This window comes from Alosa sapidissima, chromosome 14 (genome assembly GCF_018492685.1).
Source record: "Alosa sapidissima isolate fAloSap1 chromosome 14, fAloSap1.pri, whole genome shotgun sequence".
Taxonomy (NCBI): Eukaryota; Metazoa; Chordata; class Actinopteri; order Clupeiformes; family Clupeidae; genus Alosa; species Alosa sapidissima.
The window spans coordinates 28102753-28124208 of NC_055970.1; the positions used below are offsets into that span (position 1 = coordinate 28102753).

General features: G+C 40.5%; 1 protein-coding gene and 2 long non-coding RNA genes across 4 annotated transcripts; 1 reads left to right on the plus strand and 2 right to left on the minus strand.

Annotated features, from left to right (window-relative positions):
- Positions 1-1495: 1495 nt before the first annotated feature.
- On the minus strand, positions 1496-11217 carry onecut1 (one cut homeobox 1). Of its 2 annotated transcripts, none has more exons than XM_042062427.1 (2): positions 9816-11217; positions 1496-5504 (listed from the first exon to the last, which is right to left on the minus strand). In XM_042062427.1, exons 1-2 carry the CDS (start codon positions 10897-10899, stop codon positions 5218-5220), a joined length of 1371 nt encoding a protein of 456 aa, XP_041918361.1. In that variant the 5' UTR covers positions 10900-11217; the 3' UTR covers positions 1496-5217. The 2 variants fall into 2 exon arrangements, with proteins under 2 accessions (XP_041918361.1, XP_041918360.1); XM_042062426.1 differs by having other exon boundaries at positions 9801-11217.
- Positions 1496-21238, minus strand: LOC121682328. Its single transcript, XR_006022520.1, has 3 exons — positions 21169-21238; positions 18830-18839; positions 1496-1506 (listed from the first exon to the last, which is right to left on the minus strand). It is a non-coding gene; the product is annotated as an uncharacterized LOC121682328 (long non-coding RNA).
- On the plus strand, positions 8635-21241 carry LOC121682327. The gene is made up of 4 exons (XR_006022519.1): positions 8635-8646; positions 13595-13597; positions 20688-20693; positions 21176-21241. It is a non-coding gene; the product is annotated as an uncharacterized LOC121682327 (long non-coding RNA).
- The last annotated feature ends 215 nt before the right edge of the window (positions 21242-21456 follow it).

Sequence of the window (21456 nt, forward strand, 5' to 3'; positions counted from 1 at the left end):
AAGAAAATGACAAATAAAAAATCATGAAGCATTACAAAGATACCACCTGTGAGTAACACCTATAGTGTTTCTCTAGTTTACCAGACACAAAACACATAAGATGCCTTTGGATAGTGTAGACATATCCATTGAAAGGAGAGCGAGAGTGAGAGAAACAGTTAGAGAGAGATAGACAGAGATAGAGACAGAGAGAGAAAACAAGATAGACTGGAGAAAATAACTGTGATGTGCTGTAACTGTCTGATGTACCATTCACTCAATTTGGAATGCAAATGCGAATGCAAACAGCTACTGTCTGTTGAAAATGTCAGCAAGTTTATTATCATTTCTATCAAAATCTTCCACCCTCTTTGTATTAATCATCGCTGGAAGAAGTCCCTCCTTGGACGATAATCAAAATCCACCTATCATGTTTGTTTTCCAGATGATTGTCTTAGGCGCTCTTGGTATTGTTATGGTTCATGTAGCCAAGCCATCAGTCATAAGGGTACTCCTTTGGTTAAATTAGGAAAATCAATCAAGGAAAAAAACTGACTCACAGCACACATACACAAGGAACAATCTAAACACTGAATTACAAGCAAAGTTGGAGCTGTTTCTGTCTTGAGAAGGAATGTCTGTCTGTGTTCTTTGCAGGTTTTACAGATTTTATACAGATATAGAGCCCCAAGGGAAGTAAACATCTTGCACACATATTTAAAAAGTTGTTCGTAGCTCCCCATGCTCCTCAAACCTTAACCACAACCATTGTGTTTTACTAAAAGGCAGTACTTCCAAACTTTTCATTCAACAGACTGTATTACTCAAAGTTACTTTTTCACAGACTATATCTTTTCCCTCAGGACCGGAAAAGGCGTGACCTCTGTTTATTGTACACGTTTAACAACTTATTCACTTCAGTTGAACGAAGCAGCAGTTTGGAGTGTACTGCACAGTTTAACTAGAAGAGAGTTCACCCACTCAAGACAAGACTTAACTTAAACACATTCTGCAAAAGCTACTGTGGGTGCTTTAGAATATTTTCAGCACCAATACATTGAGCCTTTTGCTTACATATGACTGAATAAAAAGAGGGCTGAAGCTTTTCAGCAGACCCCACTCTACATAACAAATAGACAAAAGCAATGGCTGGGAAGCCGTCAGATTCAACACTATCAAAAACAAATTGGAGACGGGTGGCAGTCGAGGCCGTGCAGCCCTATACACACGCACACACTGATTTCTTGGTAAGTTTCTTTGCAGATTTATTAGACTCATTGTCATTACACAAGTTCCCACCAAAATAACAGATATGGAACTAGACAGCAGTGCCACGTGAATAAAAATGTACCCAGCAACGTGACACGGCTCCCCGGCAGACCTGCTGCCCAGTCTAGGCTCCACCCCACTCTGTGCATGAGACAGCAAAGTAAGCAGGACTTGCAGCCCTCATCTCAGAGAATTAAGAACAAAAATGTCAGATTGTACACTTAACAGGAGATTCCCCAACTGTTGGAATTAGCTTGTCTACATAGTCCTACGCCTTCTAGTTTCTATACCCGTGCGAATGGCAAATTAAAATTCAATAAGTCTACCTCACAAATGCCAGTGCTTTTCAACATTATACATCTTTTTTTGTCTTTTTTCTATTTTTGGTTTGTTTTATAAATCTTTGGATGTGCAGTACCCATAAAGTAACAATCTTAAAAAAAGGTCAAAAGAAAAAAAAACATGTACACTGCTATCTGCCTGCTGAGTAACAAAGTAACCCATGTATAACTTTGTTTCTGTTAGCAAATCAAATGTCTCAGGGTCTGGCAGTATTTAGAACACATGTTGAAGTGCCAGAAACAAATAAGAGGGAGTCAAATCCCACTCCCTCCACACATTTATGCTGAAACATAAGGCTGTAACGTAAAAGTTGTCTGTTTTGTAAGAATGTGTGTGTATGTGTGTGTCTGTGTGTGTATGTGTTTCGAAAACCTACTATGTACAAATCTATATTTTCTACAAATGCATAAATTAAAGCAGGGGAAAGCAATACAAAATGCCATTAAATTAAATTAAATCACAAACACTGAAGTAGAGAAAAGAGGAAATATAAACCCATTATCACAGCAGTTGGTTTTTTACCCTGTAAAAAAGAATGGTCTACCATTATCATAATATCAGAATAACACAATGTTTTGATAAAAAATAATTTATCTTTCCCTCCCAAGCTTCAATCCAATATCATTTGAAACTTGTCCATCATGACCAAGAACAGAGCAATTCAGCCAAAAACGTCAAAATAAATTATCATAAAGCTTTTTTGAAGTAACGTTAACAATTACCAAACTAGTTCAGTTTTGCCTTAAATCACATAGACTCTCTATACAACAGAACCCTACGGATTTATTACTATGAGGTATTCAAACATTGGTAAAAGACATGCACGGCCATAATGGTGGACATACCTACAGGTGATAGAAGGGGCAGGGGGTGAGGTGATGGGGTCAGATTTAGGGGTGTAGACATAGGGAAAGGGTGGGCCAGGAGGAGAAAGGAGCTTTGGCTTGTCAGCAAAGAAGTGGTAAAATAAAAAGATTAAAAAAAAAATCCTTTGGTATGTTTCTCATTGCATGGTTGCACTGGCAAAAGCACCACGGTGACAGAACTATTCCTTTCTCCTTTGCTTGTTAGTGGCCCGTCGATAGGCTGAGGTATTCAAAGAGTAGAAGGTGAGATCAAAGAGGTCAACAGCGGTTTAACACTTTGGTTCAAGCAAGGCACTCGTCCTGTGAGTTTTATAAAGTTTTGCAACATGTCTGCCTGTAGCTTTATTCATTTGCGCATGTTGATAAGCAGAGACCACACGGAGCAAAAGGGGGCAGAGCGCGGGGACAGAGGGGCAGGACAGAGGGGCTGGACAGAGGGGCTGGGACATGGGAGGGCATGGGCGGGGCGGGGAGAGGGACACGCCATCTATCCACCACATCATTCATGTAGGCCGTGCAAAGAGAAAAAATCTTTGGTAATCTTTGGTATCATTAAAGTGATAGAAATCACGACATGGAAACTGAGTGAGGTAGCATCTTTGGTTCACACCTAGAAATTTCAGTAGGTCTTAGCAAGTTTCGCCTTTTCCCAACATTTTGTCATTTTTTGTGTGTTTCTCTCAGGAGGTCGTTACCTTCACTTCATTTTCATCATACAAGTACATTTCTGCAACTCACACAAACAGTTACCCAATTACATTTTCTTTTTGGTAGGATATCAACCACACAACCAGAGACAACAAGGCCAGGAAACTGGTTTAGCATTTATCAGTGTCATCCTTCAAACAAGTCTTTCAGAAAGGGAATGCTTAACATCCACTCTGAACAGACTTGTTGTAGTGCTTTCTTCCTAGTTGTGACATGATTGGAATACATCCATAAACTAGATGACCATGGTTGACAGAAGATTTAGAGAGCGATCAAACTCATGGCAGAGCTTATGCTTGTGTGTTTCTGAGCATGATACTGAATATACTGAACTGAACATACACTCAGGAAAGTACAATCCAAGTGCCAATATGGGGATTGATTTCTTTTTCTTAAACTGGCAAAAGGGCATAAACACGGCATGACTTATATTCACTATTTTGACCTATGCTCACTATAAAAGGGTACTGGAGCCTCTGACAGTGACTGAGTGTCAGTTACTGAGATTTGGGATCTTTGTTTAAGAAGGCACATCAGTAGTCAAAATGCAAACATGGGCTAATTAGACTGTTGGGCCACAGCAAGTAGCAGAGCAGAGATGCTGTGCCTTTTTGTGACATTATGCTGACTCCTTGTAAGGTTTCAAACATTCAGGGTCATTTTTATGAATCCAAGCTGCTCTAATGAGATTATTTTTAATGGCTGATTTTGAAATTGTTTGTATTATAAGATACACTGTGTATGGAATTATTCTTAATGTGCCATGTAGGCATAATTCTTTGCAGATGCTTGCATTGGCTAAAGTGATCATATTATACATTAGAAAAGAGATGATCAATACTGGTTAGATTAAATCTTTGGTTGTTAGCCGCTGGCATGTTTGTTTAAGCAACACATAGAACATATGTTTTAAAGCTAAGAAGATTCTCCCTGAACATGTAACATGAACATGAATAACATGAACATACCAAATGCACTACAAGCAGAGCCTTGTCAACACTTTTTTACAAAATAAGTAGATTATTAAGGGGGAGTACCTGTAACGGTTGAATGTTTTATGACTTGTATATGTATATTCACTTTTACATTCACAGAAAGTGTGTGGTTTGGTTGATTATTAGGGTGAGCTTGTCATTCTATAATATTACTTTGGAAATACATGATCCCATAGGAATTAATAATAATATTTGGTTTTGCTTTGTGATTGGGATTTGGTTGACTACACATTTTGCAAGTACATCACATAGTTATCAACAGTCACATTGGAGACCCGGAGATGTTTTAGGGTGTCTAGCTGTAAAAATATTTTTTGGAATATTTCCTGAAAATACATATTTGTCTCTTTGGTTATATTATCACAAATGATTGGTGTGATTTAGCAACAGTGGGTGGAAGTATGTGCCTACAAGTAGGAAGAAAGCACTATGTTGAGGGTGACATTCAAAACATCCTCTGCAATGATTATACCCCATCCTGTCAGAATCCTCCAAGCCTCTAGGAAATGCTGTCAGAGTTCTTGAAGGATAGGGCTTACAAAAGGGCACAGATAACCGGCTACAGACAGCTCCGGTGTTGTGCCTCAGCCTCAACGCACCGATGAGCCTTTCCGGAGCCCTACCTGCTGCTCCACACCACAGTGTTTCTCTCCTTGTGACGTCCCACACACCTCCCGTCTGACAGCAACAGAATCAAAACAACAAACGCTCAGAGGCAGAACTAGAGTCCAAGCTGGGACAAGAGACAGCTGAGGAAAAACAAAAAGTCCACTTTGAACCAATCACATTGAAAGACGGTGACGGTGAGAGGTGTGGGGTTCATGGTACCACTGTGATTTGAGAGGAACACTTTCTTTTGTTTGCAGTATATCAGACATGAAGGTGTTGCAGAACAGAGTCTTTGGTTTTTGTTTCTTTGGGTATTATAAATATCAGTATTGTACAAGTTTTAAGGGCAAAATTGCTGTCTAGAGGGTTTCTTTTGTTGTTTTACTTGGTTTATTCTAGTTAAAGCTTTTCCACCGATAGGTTTAGTCACTGTGGCCACTACTCCTCCTTCATGCTTTGGTACAAGTGCTGGAATTGGAGTTGGCGGAGTTGGAGCCATCGTCCAGCCATTTGTCAAGGCTCCGTCTGCGTGCATTCATGAAGAAGTTGCTGACAGTAGCCAGCTCAAGCCCCAGCTGCTGTGATATGGTGATTTGTAACTCTTTGGACGGGCGCTTGTTCTCCTTGAATATTGCATGTAAAGTCCGACGCTGAACATCAGTGAAGACCAGCCGAGGCTTTTTGGCCGCACTGCCCCGCTCTCCTTTTCCGTGTTCTTGCTCCTTCCTCTTGCATGCTGAAAGAGGACAGATATATAGATATTACACCTCACCAATCAAAACATCAGCCTAGCTATACACAATGCCATGCATTTCCATTGATTAAAAATTAGTTACATTGTTCCTATGTGTATCACTATAACAGTTCAATGAATGAGGGTTAAACTTCACTGAGGAATTAATTTATCTAATGAACCCTCTTCCTTAACCATCAGTAAGATGCTACTTTAAATGTGGCCGGATAGTCTACATAATATTAAATACAGCAAAAAGACATTGGCGTGGCAAGGAGGAGGATGCCAGTCTCTAAAGACATTGGCAAGGAGGATGCCAGTCTCTAAAGACATCTAGACATCTGAAGGCCTTTGTATTTAAGAGTTAAATTATCATAGATTAACCGATAAATTAGTAGACACAGGCTTATGTTCACTTCAGTTATCTAGGCCTAAACGCAATTGGAAGGAGCTATCCGTGGTTCTGAAAATGGAACTCGAGATTCAAAAATAGGCAATAGATAGGCTACAACGTCCAACTGCATTTCCATCGTGATGCAGAGAAAACAAATCGATGGACAACATCAAACATGTATTTTCAAACAGCAAACTCTTAATGACCGTTGTTCATCCGTTATTCAATATATATTGCGCTGACACCGGAAGCTTTCTACCGCTAGGGGTCGACTAAGTACCATGAAACGAGGAAGGTCCAGAGCGACCTGCTTGACGCCTTAAAAAGAAAAGGTTTCTATTTTATGTCGTAGGCTAAATCTGTGTGTTTTTAATGGACCTAATAAAATGTGTATTTAATTGAAGCGAAGCAATTCAATAGTTGAGGCCCAAGACTAAGCTGCTGATAGGCACATGAATCCACAATCGTTTAAGCTTACAGACATTCTTGATCCACTTATCTCCTAGTCTAATTATTTGCTTACATAATACGGCCTCATTGCGACCACTTAAATGTCTGCTAAATTAGCATACTTGGCCAACTTAATTAAAATCTCACAATCGGAAATCAGAAATACACTGTTTAAAAGCGTTCGATTTTGTAACTCGAAATTATGTTGAGGAAGTCAGAAAATGCCAAGCACGAATGTCTCCACTTTGGATAAACATTAACAAAACCAAATGAGGTTCTGTATCAGTTGCTATAAATCAAAAGCCCTACAAGGCCACACTGACAACAGAAGCTTCAGGAACTCAGGTAGGGTATTTTCCCAGCGATCAGGTGAAATAACAGAGCACCTCTTTATCGGTCTAACGTGAACACAAATGATCAGATGGTCACTGTTTGCCTGCAAATCATTATACAAAGGCAAGATAACTTGGCACACCACTAGAGTAAATTTCACAATTTCAGAAAATATACAAAGACTCAGTGTCTCAAATGCGCTGTTCTATGCTCTCTGTGAGTGTGAGTGTATGTGTGTGTGTGTGTGTGTGTGTGTGTGTGTGTGTATTACAGACTACATAATAATACCTAGCCACACACACACACACACACACACACACAGCGAGAGAGAGAGAGAGAGAGAGAGAGAGAGATAATTATATAATTATTATAAACTACAACACGAGTCTATTATTAGTGGCTATAGGCCATAATCCAAACAACAAGACTGAAGCCAGACCATCTGAATTTCAAAAATAATGTAGGCCTACGTAGCCTATTAGATGAATCAAACGAAAATGTCTTGTATCCCCCTTTCCAGTCCAATAGGAAATTGCATGGCTACCATGTCACTCAATACATATTGTATAACATTAATTCTTTGTGTGATCCATTGGCGTCGTCACTTGCAGACCATTTCCCTCTGTTTTGTTTCCCTCCGTTTGTGCAAATAGGCTATATTTAATAGGCTAACTAGGCTAATGACAATAAAAGGATGTCTATAATCTGTCAACTGAAAATAAGAATGGTCTGTTTCTACTTATGTCGTAACATTGTGTATAGGCTAACCTACTGTCATTATGTTTACGAAAATATTAGAAGGCCTGGTCACTGAATGATATAGGCTACTGCTCTTGTTGTCAATGCTTTGGTCAATGTAGACTATATTGTCATTAGCATTGAGTGCGCCTGTTGTAGCCTACATATTTTACACAGTTGTCCTTTTCTATTTTCTTTTGCGCTTTGGTTTGAAGTTTAGTGTTCATACATTTTTGGACATCAACTGACCATCTCTTCAGCGCCCTAACAAAAATCGACAAACTAACTGAAACAAAGGGACCAAGGGAGAGTGTGTCACTAATGGAAGACGCGCTTAATTAGCTTTTTACACCTTTCGAAAGTATGGTATGGGGATGCATAGATGTGTTTCGATTAATTCCTTCTTTCTTGTGAGCCGAAATGCAGGTCAAGTCGGCTAATCAGTCCAGTCATTTATATCAGGGCAATGAAAACCGGCTGCGACTTAACTCCACGGTAAGTAGCCTAGCCTACCCTATGCCTTCCAGGTAAAAAAAAACGAACAAGTAGTGACCCTTGTTGCAATCGAAAATAATATGCATATTTTCAAAAAATCAATAACAATTCATATAGGCTATATATGTATATTAAATATTTTATAAGGCCTTTCACGTCGCCTCTCCAACATGATTGATCAATAACATAGGCCTAGCCTACGTCTATTTTACCAACGTCTAATTTCGTTATCACTCGTTTGGGATTTAACTGAACCTGAAGCCATAGGCTACTCTTAATTAAGAATATAATTGAGTTCAAACTATGCTGTGTTATTAAACCTCTTTGCTGGTGATATATTTCATTCAGAGAGGGAAACGTACAACATTTGAAGTGAAAAATCAATAAATTGTCATGCAGCCACACTGCTAAATGTCATTACACCATATAGAACTGTAGGAAGCCGCATCTGACAAAACAGCTATGAAAATATGACTTATATGACTAGCCTATATATGGCCTACAATACAAAATAGTGAAATATTCTTAGCCTTCTGGGGTGGCTGAACTGAACAGGCCATTCGCTCGCCTACCAGGGTTCTCCACCATACCTAAGGAGCTCTTTATAGTAGACCTATTGATTAATGCAAATTAATGTACACTCTCAGTGAGCTAATTATTTAAAATAATCGTATGATGGAAAACAACACAATCGATCGATTCATTAGTTGGATTATTTTGTTATGGTATTAGTTGGTATGGTATAAAGTTCTACCACTTCAAGGCAAATATTCCATATTAACATTCATTCACCAAACACTTGCGCTGACACACATACACACACACACACACACACACACCTTTCAAATAATCGAGTGAGGTTTGTTTCTGCGCTATGTTGTTCAGGATTAGAAAGTGAATAGCCTACGGTATCTTTATTTTTCCAGTGTCATAAGAAAAAATAACGCTTTATGGCCGGGGTCAATCATGTAGGTAGAACTATAGGCCTATAAAAAATGCCTTCGTGCTAGAAGTGCAAGGTTGCCTAGACTCATATACACCAGTGCCCCAGACCTGCACTCAGATAGACTCTAATTCTCCTGAGACACATTAATGGAGACCCATTGGTTGATTACCAAAAACCTCACTGAAAGCCATAGTGGGTCTAAACACCTTTCATGCAAATGAAAACACACGAGGACAAGGACTGTGCAGCTCCAACAGTCACCTGTGTCAAGTCCACAGACAACCATAGGCTATATCGGCTTCAACGTCCTGCCGCAGTGTCAGGGTCCCTAAAGTAGCACAATCGCCATTATAATCCCCAGCCTAATGAACATACAGTGATATCTTTGGGGAATTTAGCACATTATTGCCAAATGAGCTACATAAGTGGATTTCACAAACGGAAAGCATTTAGCAGAAAGCAGGATCCTCCGACCGCTTTTCCAGACTCCCTCCGAATATGATCAGAGAGACAATGGCACTGACCGCAGCGAAGGACGCAAGCTGCCCTCAAAGCGTCAACATAGTCGGTGTTCGTGGGGTAGCCTACATTCAGAAAATCAACTGATTTACAATAACAACTGAGTGGTCAAGATGCACACAAAATACTGATAACCATGTGCAACCAGGCATCGCCGTTGGTCAAATAACAAGCATTATTAACGATTTATGACTACTAGCTCACTTTACAAAGAATCCCACGATCGATATAAGAAAACAACCTCGAAGCCCCAAGCATCCAAGGCAGCTTTTTCCTCAAAACAACAACACCAAATAACGGAGTTAGTTCATTTGTAACTGCTCACAGATTTGGATAAATTGAGACACGTTGCAGCAGTCAAAACAAAGGCACTAGGCAATTCAAACATTTCAGCAATGAAGGGAGAGAAAGAAAGTGTGTTTACCTATGGATCCCTCACCTGCGAGCCTGAGCGCAGACATTCTTTGGAACTCAGGCTCCTGCAACCACTTCCACATTCTTCGGAAAGTCTCCCGGCCAGACTTCAGCTTGCTCCAGGGTTTGGGGTTCCTTAACAGGTCAGATAGGGTCCCCTGCGATCGGCATAGCACTCTCTGGGCAAATATAGCCTGGGGGATACTGTACCGTTTGAGCTCAGTGGTGATCCGCTGGGCTACTTCTTTGGTATTGACTTCTTCCATTTGCCCTGAATTGCCTCCATTGTTGACCTGTGAACCAGGCACAGAGGAATGGTTTTGTTCACGGGCGGAACCCAGCACTTGTCCGTGGCTCTGAGCGTTGAGATGGGCATGGGGATGATGGTGGATCCCGTTGAGCTGCACCATTCCCGCCGAAGAGGCAGACATGTGCTGCTCGCCGTGCCGGGCTAGCATGGCAGGGTGATGTGCCTCGAATCCGTTAGGTGTAAGCATTTTCTCTGTGGGCATGGCGGCACCCGGGTGTGCATACGGCGGCAGTCCTTGTTGTGAGTTGTGGATACCACCCAGTCCGGATCCTGACAGGGGGGACAAACTCTGTCCCATGCTGGTAACATCCTTATGATACGGAGTGTAAAGGTTGTTCATTGAGGCCAGACCCCTGTCGTCCCGCATCAAGGTGAAGCTGCCGCTCACATTGCCTGGAATCCTTTGGTGGTGATGGGGATGGTGGTGGTGATGGTGATGATGGTGGTGTGGGAACTTGTCCGAGACGGTCGAGATGGGAGGTAGCGGCTGCAGGGGAGTCAGCGTGGTGTAAGTGCTGCTCATGCTCATGCCAGGGGGAGCCTCGCACGCCATGGTCATGGCTGGGTGCAAGTGGCTGGCGAGTCCGTGCTCCGGGGGCCGGTGGTGATGATAGTCGCCGCTGTCCAGGATTGTTGCCATGCCCATTGAACGTGCGTGGGCTGACAGGTTGCTGCGATGGGGTATCGTGCTTCTGTGATGAGGGCTGTCGCTGCTCATCAGCTCCGCCGTGCTGTGCACTGGTTCATGGCCCACTCCGTGCAGATCGCCAATGTTCTCCATCGACAGCTGGGCATTCATTATACGTGCAAGCTTGTGGACAAATCATCTATCTGATCTGATGGAATAGTGTCCAAAGAAGTCCTCACATTCGAAAAGTTCTGCGCTCCGCTTAATTCCTGGTCGCTGTTTTTCCAATCTGTTTTGTTGTCGTTGGTATGTTTTTTTCACGTTTTTTTTTTTGTAAAATTGTATATTTTTTTCTGTTTTGAAAATGTATTTTCCGAACGCTTTGGTTATATATTTAAGGCCCCTATTCATCTACCCGAACATCAGCAGCTGTGGACGCGATCTAGTCATATCCCTCGCCATCTCTAGCCATGCCTGGTGCCGTTTCGATTTCTTCAGTCCATTGCTCCGCCACTGCAGCTTCAACTGAAGGTTCATGCGCACTCGCCTTGTGCGTCTCCTCCCACCTCTCCCACATACACAAAATGAGACACACCGTTCCTTGATCCTGACGTCACATATTAAGGAAGTTGCAGAGTAGGAATTATCCATAGCAGCCCACAGTTTATATATTTCTCAGTCTTTATTTTTTTTTTTTAAAGATAATGCTGCCCACTAGACTGCAACTAACACCTACTGTAATAATGACATCAGATCCATAAAATATATATACAAATTTAACGAGATATAAGATAAATATGGGATAACATTTTCACAGAATCGATTAATTGTGTGAATATGATTAATATTTATGACCCCTCCCTCTTCACCTATAGCATATGCGCCATTTTACTTCCGGGTTAAATCATGAGGCCAAATGAAAACATCCTAAGAGGGAAAACTTGACTTTACCCACTCTAGCCCGATAAGAGTCATATAATACCTGTAGCCAACATGCGTCTGCTGAAGACAAGGGAATTCACAAAACGTGGGCTATTCCCAAGGACCGAATTAGTGATTCCTCATATATTGGCTGTATTTTCTTGTGTTCAGTTTTAATTATACATAGGCTTTGGAATGATGTCAGTATACGCTATAGAAACATGTGCACTACTAGACCCAAATATATTTTAACATTCTCCTTAAATTTGCCGTTTTCAAATGGAAGATTTAGCCTATACTCAGGACTTACACAGGCCAACGCATAAATAGAGCTGTCCCTTCTCCCCAAACAAAATAGATAAGCAGATGTGTCCATTGTTCAGCCATTAAGAGTAACGAATCAGGCCAACCGAGGTGTGTACCCTCACCGTCACAGGAGCTGCAGGCAGCACGGTATAATGACACAGCATATGACATTAATATGATTCAACAGCACTCTGGTGAAAAATGTTGAGGGTTGGACAGTCTTCACCAAAATATATTCACTGCATCATTCAGGGGCCTAAGTGACTTTTAAACATGTCCAAATCATCTGTGCACAAATAAAGCTAATGGCATACTTTTATTACCCTGCCTGACTTTTCTGTATTTGATACAGCAGTACACAATTATACCAGTATAAATGATAATTTATTTCACAGTCATTGTTCATAATATCAGCAATGTACATTACAATATATTCATTAAACATTTTATTTATCACATAACTATTAGCGAACTTAAAGCACACTTCCACTTCCCAACCCCCGTCCTCAACACACAAACAAACGCACACAGCCTGGCAAACAGGAGGCTACACACATAATGCAGTCATTTGAAGATTCGACAAGAAGTCACTCTTTTGTTCAATCAAGCAAACTGACTGACTAACATCAAATGAGGTTCAGGGACAATTTGCTGCCTGGCGAAAGCGTCCTTATAACACGGCTTCAGTGACAGCTTGCGATAGTCAGTGAAGCCCCCTCCCTCCATGTCAAAGGTGACGCTTCAAGACTCCTAAAGCTAACAGCTGCGGGGGGAGCAGATTAACTTTTCAAGACTTTTCCCTGCTTCTTGAGGGCCCACCCCATGACAAAACCCATACATCTGTCAAGGTCAAGAACAATAACATTCAATTAAACGAGTTAAAACTGACAAAAAGTTGCAGTTGATTGCAAGTCATGTGTGATTGTTTAACAGGCGTTACATGCACCTTACAGGAACACCACAGTAGCATGATGAAGACAACCCTTTGATATATCAACATGCAATTGAATTACATAACATGTATATGTCTATGCTTAACTCTGAATCATTGATTGTAATTATTCATACTATCAACATGAATAAACTGGATGTAAGAAACAAGCATCATCCATATTCAGATACAGAGCGGCCTAAAGGTTTAAAATGTTGTGTTAACATTAAAAAAAAGCACAATTCTGCCATTTTAATCATGCAACATGGAATTACATGCCGAGATAGTCCCATTGTGACTAATGATCATTATTTGAGCAAAAACACATGAGAGAAGAAAAAAGAGAAAAAGAAAAATCAGCAGCTAACCGCATCTGCGCGCATTCTCATAGTGGTCGATATTTTTCATTCGCACTCGTGTCTCCATGACTTGCAAAGGGGCGGGGGTGTCTTTTTGTTAAGGGCTATTCAGGCGTCTCTGATTTGTGTTAGAACCGCAGTTTCTGTTGTTTGAACCTTAGGCGATATTGGTCATCCTCGCAAGTATTTAAGGTAGCGGTACACAAAAGACAAACAAATTTGAACACTGCATTACCTTATTAGCATGGCTACTTTATATACTTTAAATTGCTACTTTATACATAAATGGCTACTTTATACATACTTTAAACAGACGAGCGCCTGTATTTGTGTCATATGAAAAAGTTAGTCTGTGTTCAATACAATACAGAAATGTCAACACACACACACACACACACACACAGGGTACTAGTGTCTACTGTCATACCCCACTATTTCAAAGCAAGCTTGCATATTATTTATTTCTAGCTAGGATGTTCTCACTCAAGAAGAATTTTGTTGCAGCTTTCTTGGCAGTCAACACCCAAAGTGATTCATCCTACATATTAATGAAAAAGAAAATCAGAGGTGTTTGTAAACCGCAGCAGCAACAACAACAACAACAACAAGATAAATAGAGTCCATTATCCTGACAATATGATACTAAAAATACATCAACCACCCAATACAAGCCAATTCTAAAATCGATTAAAATCGTAGAAATGTCCTAACGAATGTTATCACTAGTGTAGCTAATTTTAAATATTAAAATTCCCATTTGAAAATGTTATAGAATGAAATATTGGGCACATTTTTTCTCAAATAGTTTAATAATATTTGATATCGTATTCTGTTAATGTTGTATTCTTGATCCTGGATCTAAATAATCCATTCCAGGTCGTACCAAAGTTAATGTATTCTCAACAAGGAGATCTTGGAGATGCGACTGCATTCAATCAATATATTTTCGATAGTCAATATAGGGCTACTTTTTTACTGCAAGCTGAAGATAATTCCGATTTAAATTACAGAGGTAAAGTGTATAGGATAGAGAAAAATATGCATCTAACATGGCACCACTTTAAACTATTTTATTTTATTTATAACTTTAAATCAAGATACTATGTGGTCTTTGCAAAGGCAGTTGAGATTTTTCATTGACCACAGATTAAAGTTTTAATTAATCAGAAGAATCAGGCCTTAATTAGTTCGACATACTCGCATGTGCAATTAAGCAAACTTTTCAAGAACTGTTCATGGAAAGTTATCCATCAATCCATACAATCAGTGGTTTAATGTCTGTCCATGTCATTGCCGAGTAGGCTAAAGCATTAACTGTTATTTTACTGTCATTTGGGCCTATGCTTTTTTTAAATTTTGAATTCGGTATAACCAGTAGTTTTAATTTTGAGTTGCCGCTTTGTTTAAGTGCATGTAAAGTCGACTAAGCCACAGGGATCGTGTAGATAAAATTGTAGCACAATGACATGTTGGAGATTTCCTTTCACAAAAGCCTCTTGTGAAAATAAGACATAGGCTAATGATAATTAAGTAGATACTATACAGTAATGAAAACCAAATCGGGCACGCGGATGCACGCGTACAGACAGACACCCAAGCACTTCACCTCTCTATCAGTCTCTATACAAACCCGCACGTGCTTATGCACACAAACACACACGCGCTCACACACACACACACACTGAGAGAGAGAGAGAGAGAGAGAAAGAGAGAGAGAGAGACCTAGTTAGAGCCACAAGTAAGGAGAGACCTAACAAAGGCCACAAGTGAGGAGGCAACGTGCTGAAGAACAGTGTCAGGAGACATTTGTTAATTAGATTTTGCGAAGGGTGCAAATAACATGACATGGTATTCAGTGGTAAGTCCAAGTTATACAATCACTCGGAACGTTATAACTGTTAAAAAAAAACTTCCATCTAACTTACATAGGCCAAACATTATCCCGAACGGTTGAAAAGTAAATAATTTAAGCATAGGCCTAGTAGTAGCCTACCTATCTGTGAATGCAATATTTTTGAGGTAGTAGGCCTAAATTATAATTCAGTCATAATACACATCAAATGATTTTTAGACTTGTGTAGAGTCAAGGTTACAATAAAATGCAATGTTAAACGACAAGCTGATTTTTGACAAAGTCGATCGTCGTGACTATCCCTATTGCTCTCTATGGGAATTTGGCATAAGACTAACACAGTTTGATGGTTTGTTTAATTTGATATTATGTTCTGAAAATCATTCATAACAAGCTCAATGTTGTCAGTCGGCTCAAAACCTGTTTGCTTTATGGCAGTCTGTTAAGTGAGGAGTAGCCTCAATGCCTAAAGCAACAAGTTGCGTCCAATGATTTGAGGCTGGAACACTGACTTTAGAATTTAACAAATGATGCATTTAATCACCACGAAGAGAAAGTAATCTTCAACGTACCATTAGGAAAATCATATTATTGCTGTGCTAAAAAATAACTATCACTGTTAGTGTAACAGTGGACATAATGCAAGTGTATAGCCTACCTATAAGAGCGAATGCGAGTGGCCTAATATGCGTATCATTTAGTTCGAGTTTACTTTAGAGCTTCACGACTAAGGAGTTATTTTCGGGAAGGGCCAAAAGCACAACATATCAAGGTTGAAGGAAGGGCCAGGGATTTATTTTACATGTGATATTTGCTTCTGCAAAATCAGTCTGTGGAAGGGAATGGTACGATTATGTAAGACACAGGACAGGTGCTATTTCCACACTTTAAGAAACATCAGCTTAGTTATTCAGCAGGGGGAATTACACCACTTAAGAACAACGTTGAAAGGAAAAACAGAGGTCATAATTAATCGATTATCCGACTACACAGAGTGGCTTATCTGTGAATGACATTATTAATCCTCGCCTGTAAATGATAACCATGTGCTATGGCTGGATCTGGGAACCTACAGAGCATAACATTCAGGCTGAGAAAATATGTGTAAGAACTGATTGACTTCATATACAAGGGTAACATATCAGCAACTGATAAAATCACAAAATTCCAAAATTAACCTGGTGAACACAGTGCTATCCCAACTGAGAAATTATGCCCTCGGGGTGAAATACTACCTCAAAATTCGCGAAAAACTCGGCTGCAAGCAAAAAAGTAGCCTAATCCCTACACTACAACCTAGCCCACTCGTCTGCTCTAAAATCTTAACGCTAGCTGTAAAACTACAACGACATTGGACTCTTGACACACCCGCTCAAACAGCGGCGCATCGCTGCGTTTACAGTGGTGGAATTATTGTAGACTACAGTGAATGAGAATGTAACTGAATAAAGGCTTATGATGATGTTGCTGACCTCTGCAGCGGCAAACCCTGCCACAAGTCCAAGCTCAGCAGGGCTGCTACAAGTCAAAGCATAGCTTACATTTAAAGAACTTATCAAGTGTGCGAAGGTCTAGCTCTCTCTCTTCATTTCAACTCCTATATCTATCAAATCGTTGCCAGTTAGTTATGAGTCGAACCAGACCGATGTATTGCGCGCAATTCTTACGATGCTTTCTGCGTCTTCTCGAAAGGTATTACTACTTGCTTACTGCGGAAACACACTCCGAATGTCTTTAGGGTGAATAGCCACGAAAACACCAGAAACAACAAAAATAGCAATGCCACTTTTTTCATGCGCAAGTCGAACCATGGAATCGGATGTGCTCATAGCTTGCTCAGCTTCGCCAGGTCAAAGGCTCTCCCACACACGCGACGCACCTCCCGTTGTCCTGTACAAAACATAATCGCTTTCCTCCATTTCCAAAACCAAATGGGCAACATCCATAAGAAAAATTCCGTTTTCTCAGCTCCTGTTGGTTTGTGGCATCCCTCCTCGGCTCTTCTATCCGTGCATTTAGGGATGCTGCTTGCATTTGAATTGCTGCTTGTTGTTATGGATCTGCTGGGCGCTGAAAGGGAATCAGTATGCAAATTGTTTCGGTTACAATCGAAACGTTCGATCTGTAATAGCTGTCTCAGGGAAGCTGATGTCAGTTCCCGCAGCTTTAGGTTGCATTCGCTCTTTTGCATGGCCTTTCAAGAAACATATTCAAATCGTTAATTTTCCAACAACAATCATAACACATTTTCTAGGTTTGTGAGTGTTAGTATTATATTTTATAGAAATTATACATTGGATGCATTTGCCCAAATGATGCCCAGTATTGCCGTTGCCTACTCTAAGGCTACAATATTGCCTTAAATAGGTAGCTTCACAGGATTCATTATTTTATTTATTACATCAAATTAAACTCCTGATTTAACACGTTTTATCGGTTTGCACATTGTCTGGAAGTGTTAATTACAACTAACATTTGAATGTCACATTATTAAGGGTCAGAGTTTGAACGCAGATGCTTATTTAAATACATAGTCTGCCTATGTTGCAGAGAAAATATTTGAAGTGATTATAGGTAACGGTAATTATTGGAGTTTGACTGTGTAAATCTAGGCTTTACCATAGGGCTACCATAGTCACTTAAATCTCTTTGCATGTCACTTAAATGTGTCTAATGCAGTGTACTATTTTGATAAAGGCTAACATTTCGAACAAATCTCCCAAATCCCTCCAGTTTTATCATAGCTACCAAATGAGGACATAGGGTTGGGATATTCTTTAAACATCTTCTTCTCAGAAACTTTAATTATGGTGTGATATAGACTGTGAGAGACAATTGCATCAGAAATGAAGAAAGATAATCAAATAAGAGTACTTAGGGGTATCAAATAACACCACCAACAAATCAGGTGCAGTGCATCCTATACGTAAGCTTAGCTATAAATGCCCAGGGGAAGAGGACACGAACACATCGTTTCCCCTGATTTTCATCTCGCGTTAGGACGACCATCTGCTGTCCAGTAAAGGGTTATGTGCAGCTGACGAAGGAGCAAAGGTCAGTGACCTTCGGACAATGCAGGAGGAAAGAGAAGTTCAAATGGTAAAGGCTGGACACACTTTATTTCAGATACCACATTTGGAACATGGAGCACAGACCAACAGACGAATTCATCGCCCCCTTGAAAACAGTGGCAGTATATGGATTAATAATTTAGACAAAATGAGCCCTGTTGTTGTGTTAAGAGGTGTCAAGCAATGCCTTGTAGACTGCAGTGCTGTTCAGTGTGCAGATATTAGTGTGATAGTGGAGGCCACCTAAATTATTTACAATTGTTTCAGTGAGGCCTAATTCAGGACTGGCAATGGAGAATATGTTGTGGTTTTCTTACAGACCAGAGATTGCTGATGAATAGAGCTTTCACCATGCTAATCTCGTAGCATAAATATTTAATCAAGCTCCAGATAGCTCAGTGTGTCTTTGAGAGCTTGGTTTTGATTTGCACATCGAAACAGCAGCCTGACTGTCTCATGCATGCACTCTATGAGAAGCAGAAAGGGCTTTATGTTGAAGTGTCTTCCTTCCCTGATATAGACTAGATTGTCATGAATTGGCAACCATTAAGTATGTTTAACTTGCCCCAGGAAGTGCAAGTGGACTCAAACCTATGCTTGTGTCTTAAAGAGCCTTGCCTGTTCAGATCACTCAGGATGCCATTTTATACCTCAAATGTACATTTGATGTCCTTTGGAATAACGGGACACAGCACAGAGGTCTAAATAGGGCTCTGATAGAGATTAAAGAAATTAAAGGTGTCTACTGATAACAGGGGAATGACGTTGCATGCGATTTTATTTAGTGCACCTACAGTATGTAATGGAAATGAGCACATCCATGTCACTTAGACTAATCCACCTCAGCATAAGTGTTGCATACCTGATGTTCTGCCATTCTTCAGATATATTTCTTCACCTGCTTTTCAGCTGCACTTCAGCCTGCTGGAGGGGGCATTTCACCTTTCTCTTTAAAATACCTTAAAGGCTTTCTATTGTACTTCAGCCAGAAAACCTACACTTGGCCAGGTCGTAACTTTTCACATCTTCCTTTTTCAGAAAGGAAGGATCATAATCATTCTGGAATATTCCTCTACTCTTTTGATATATCCACAGGCAGTCATCGTGCCCTCCATAAATGTCATCTCTCCAACACCTTTTGCGCTCATGCATATCATATCATATGTTGATCACCACAGCCCCATCTCCGTGCTTCAGTGTTGGGATTGCATTTACTATGGCAGTCCTAGCCAGGTTCACACCAAACATGCTGGACCCCATATTAGTCTAACACATTTTTCTGAAGTCTCATCTGACCAAATCTGTATTCATCAGACTTCTTTTTCATGTTCTTTAGTAAAGTTTAATCTTGCAGTTTTGTGCCAGAGAGCAAATAAGAGTTTTCTCTTGGACACTGTTGAGGTTGTCGTTTGGCAACATCCTCCACACCGTCTGAGCTGTCACAAAAACTCTGATCTCCACTGATGACCCCTGTGCCAAGTCTGATGTGTTTGCTCGTCTGTTTTCGAAAGCTAGATTGTAGTGAACTAAAGTAACTGTCCAGGGCATCTTTTCAGGAGGACAACCACTGTGGCTGTGATTAGTGACATTATGGGTGGTTCTATACCTCCTGATTTCTGCTGAAACTATGTTTCACATGACTTTTAGTTTGTCACTGATTTTCGGTATACTCTTCCATCTGTTCCTATAGCATTGTTTCCCATATGGAGCCATAATGTAGACATGCGGATGGACCCAGTCCATACATCCCAAATAGAGAAAGTACTGGTGCACAGATCATTTCATAACTGTGTTCATGCAATTAGGCAATATACATAACCATCTATCCAGATAGACATGTGCAACACATACACACACACAGGCACGCACGAATGCATGCACGTTCACACACGCTCACACACACTCAGCACCAGATAAACTAGTTCTTTGTCCAACACCATGCATACAGAACCTATGTAAACCTATGTAAAAGTAATAAGCTATGAACATCTTTCTGAGATCCACAGTCTGTCACTACTCTGTTTTTAAAATGCTGTTAAATAGCTGCTGATGGGAGGATATGACCGCAATAAATGACTGCAAGGCCTGGAGATGTGAGGCTGGGATTTGTATTCCATCCTGAGAAAGGGAGGGCGGACTGAGCTCTCACCAGAGCTCCCTGACAAGACTGATCACTCTGCTTCAAATTGCAAGCGTGTTTACAGAGCGCCGAGTCTATGGGAAAAAGGCTTCAACAATTAACCACAGAACCCTCGTGATAAATTATCTTCCGGCTGTGTGCTAGTGTGCATTAACTTTATTGCTCTGAAAACGAGAAAGTAATGTATTAGTGTTCTTGGGCACGCATTCTCTAATTTATGTGCGAGCTTGCATTGTTCACGGGTGGCTCAGGGTAAATAAAAGGCCACTATCAGGGCCCACTGTGTTCTTTTGTCTCACTAATCTCTGTTGGTAAAGCATTACTAAAGAATGGGTTCCAAGTGGCAAGTAATTACTACCACAGAATTCCTCTGTGAAAGTTAAATGTGTAATGTCTTGTTGGTTTAGTGAGACCCACATAATGTAGTGGGTTATAAAACGTTACTGACCTATCAGTGCATACAGGAGACAAAGGAGATATTTTTTTCACTGCATGTAAAATCGCAAGACAAAAGCTTCAAATAAAAACGGCAGCTTTCTCATTGACCCTATGAGTTATTTACAGAAAGTGCATAACTCTATGCATAGAAACATTATTCCTGTCTCTGTTCCTCTGAGTTTGCTAGGAATTGGAATGTGAGATTGTTTGGAGCAATGTCTGCCTGAAGGGTTGGCAGATGCTGCAGTGGTGTTGAGGGAGTAGTGTACAGGGGCTTTGGATATCTGTATATTTAAGTTACTAGGTGAAGGATGGAAAATATACTCTGCCTAGACAATGAAGATGGCAGCAGACTCTGAATTCAGAAACCTCCTACATATACATTTGTATTACTCACAAAACATAACTCTTTTGACATATACATTAAAGGTGCTATAAGCGATGTAACGTGGTGTCTAAGCTAAAACATTTTTTGTCACATACGGCTAACATACAGTCTCCGTGGACAGCCTAGGCTCCAAAAACGGCCACAAAACAACTTGGGCCAACCTTGCCCATAAAAACGAACTGTAAACAAACATACTGTACAAACTGTTCCAGCAAATCACTGACGAGATGCGTGTTTGGGAGAGTTTCAATTGCATCGGAGGGAGGGGGAGGGAGTAGCAAGCTAGCTCTCTGTTTTGTTTGAATGTCAACAGAAGTGATGC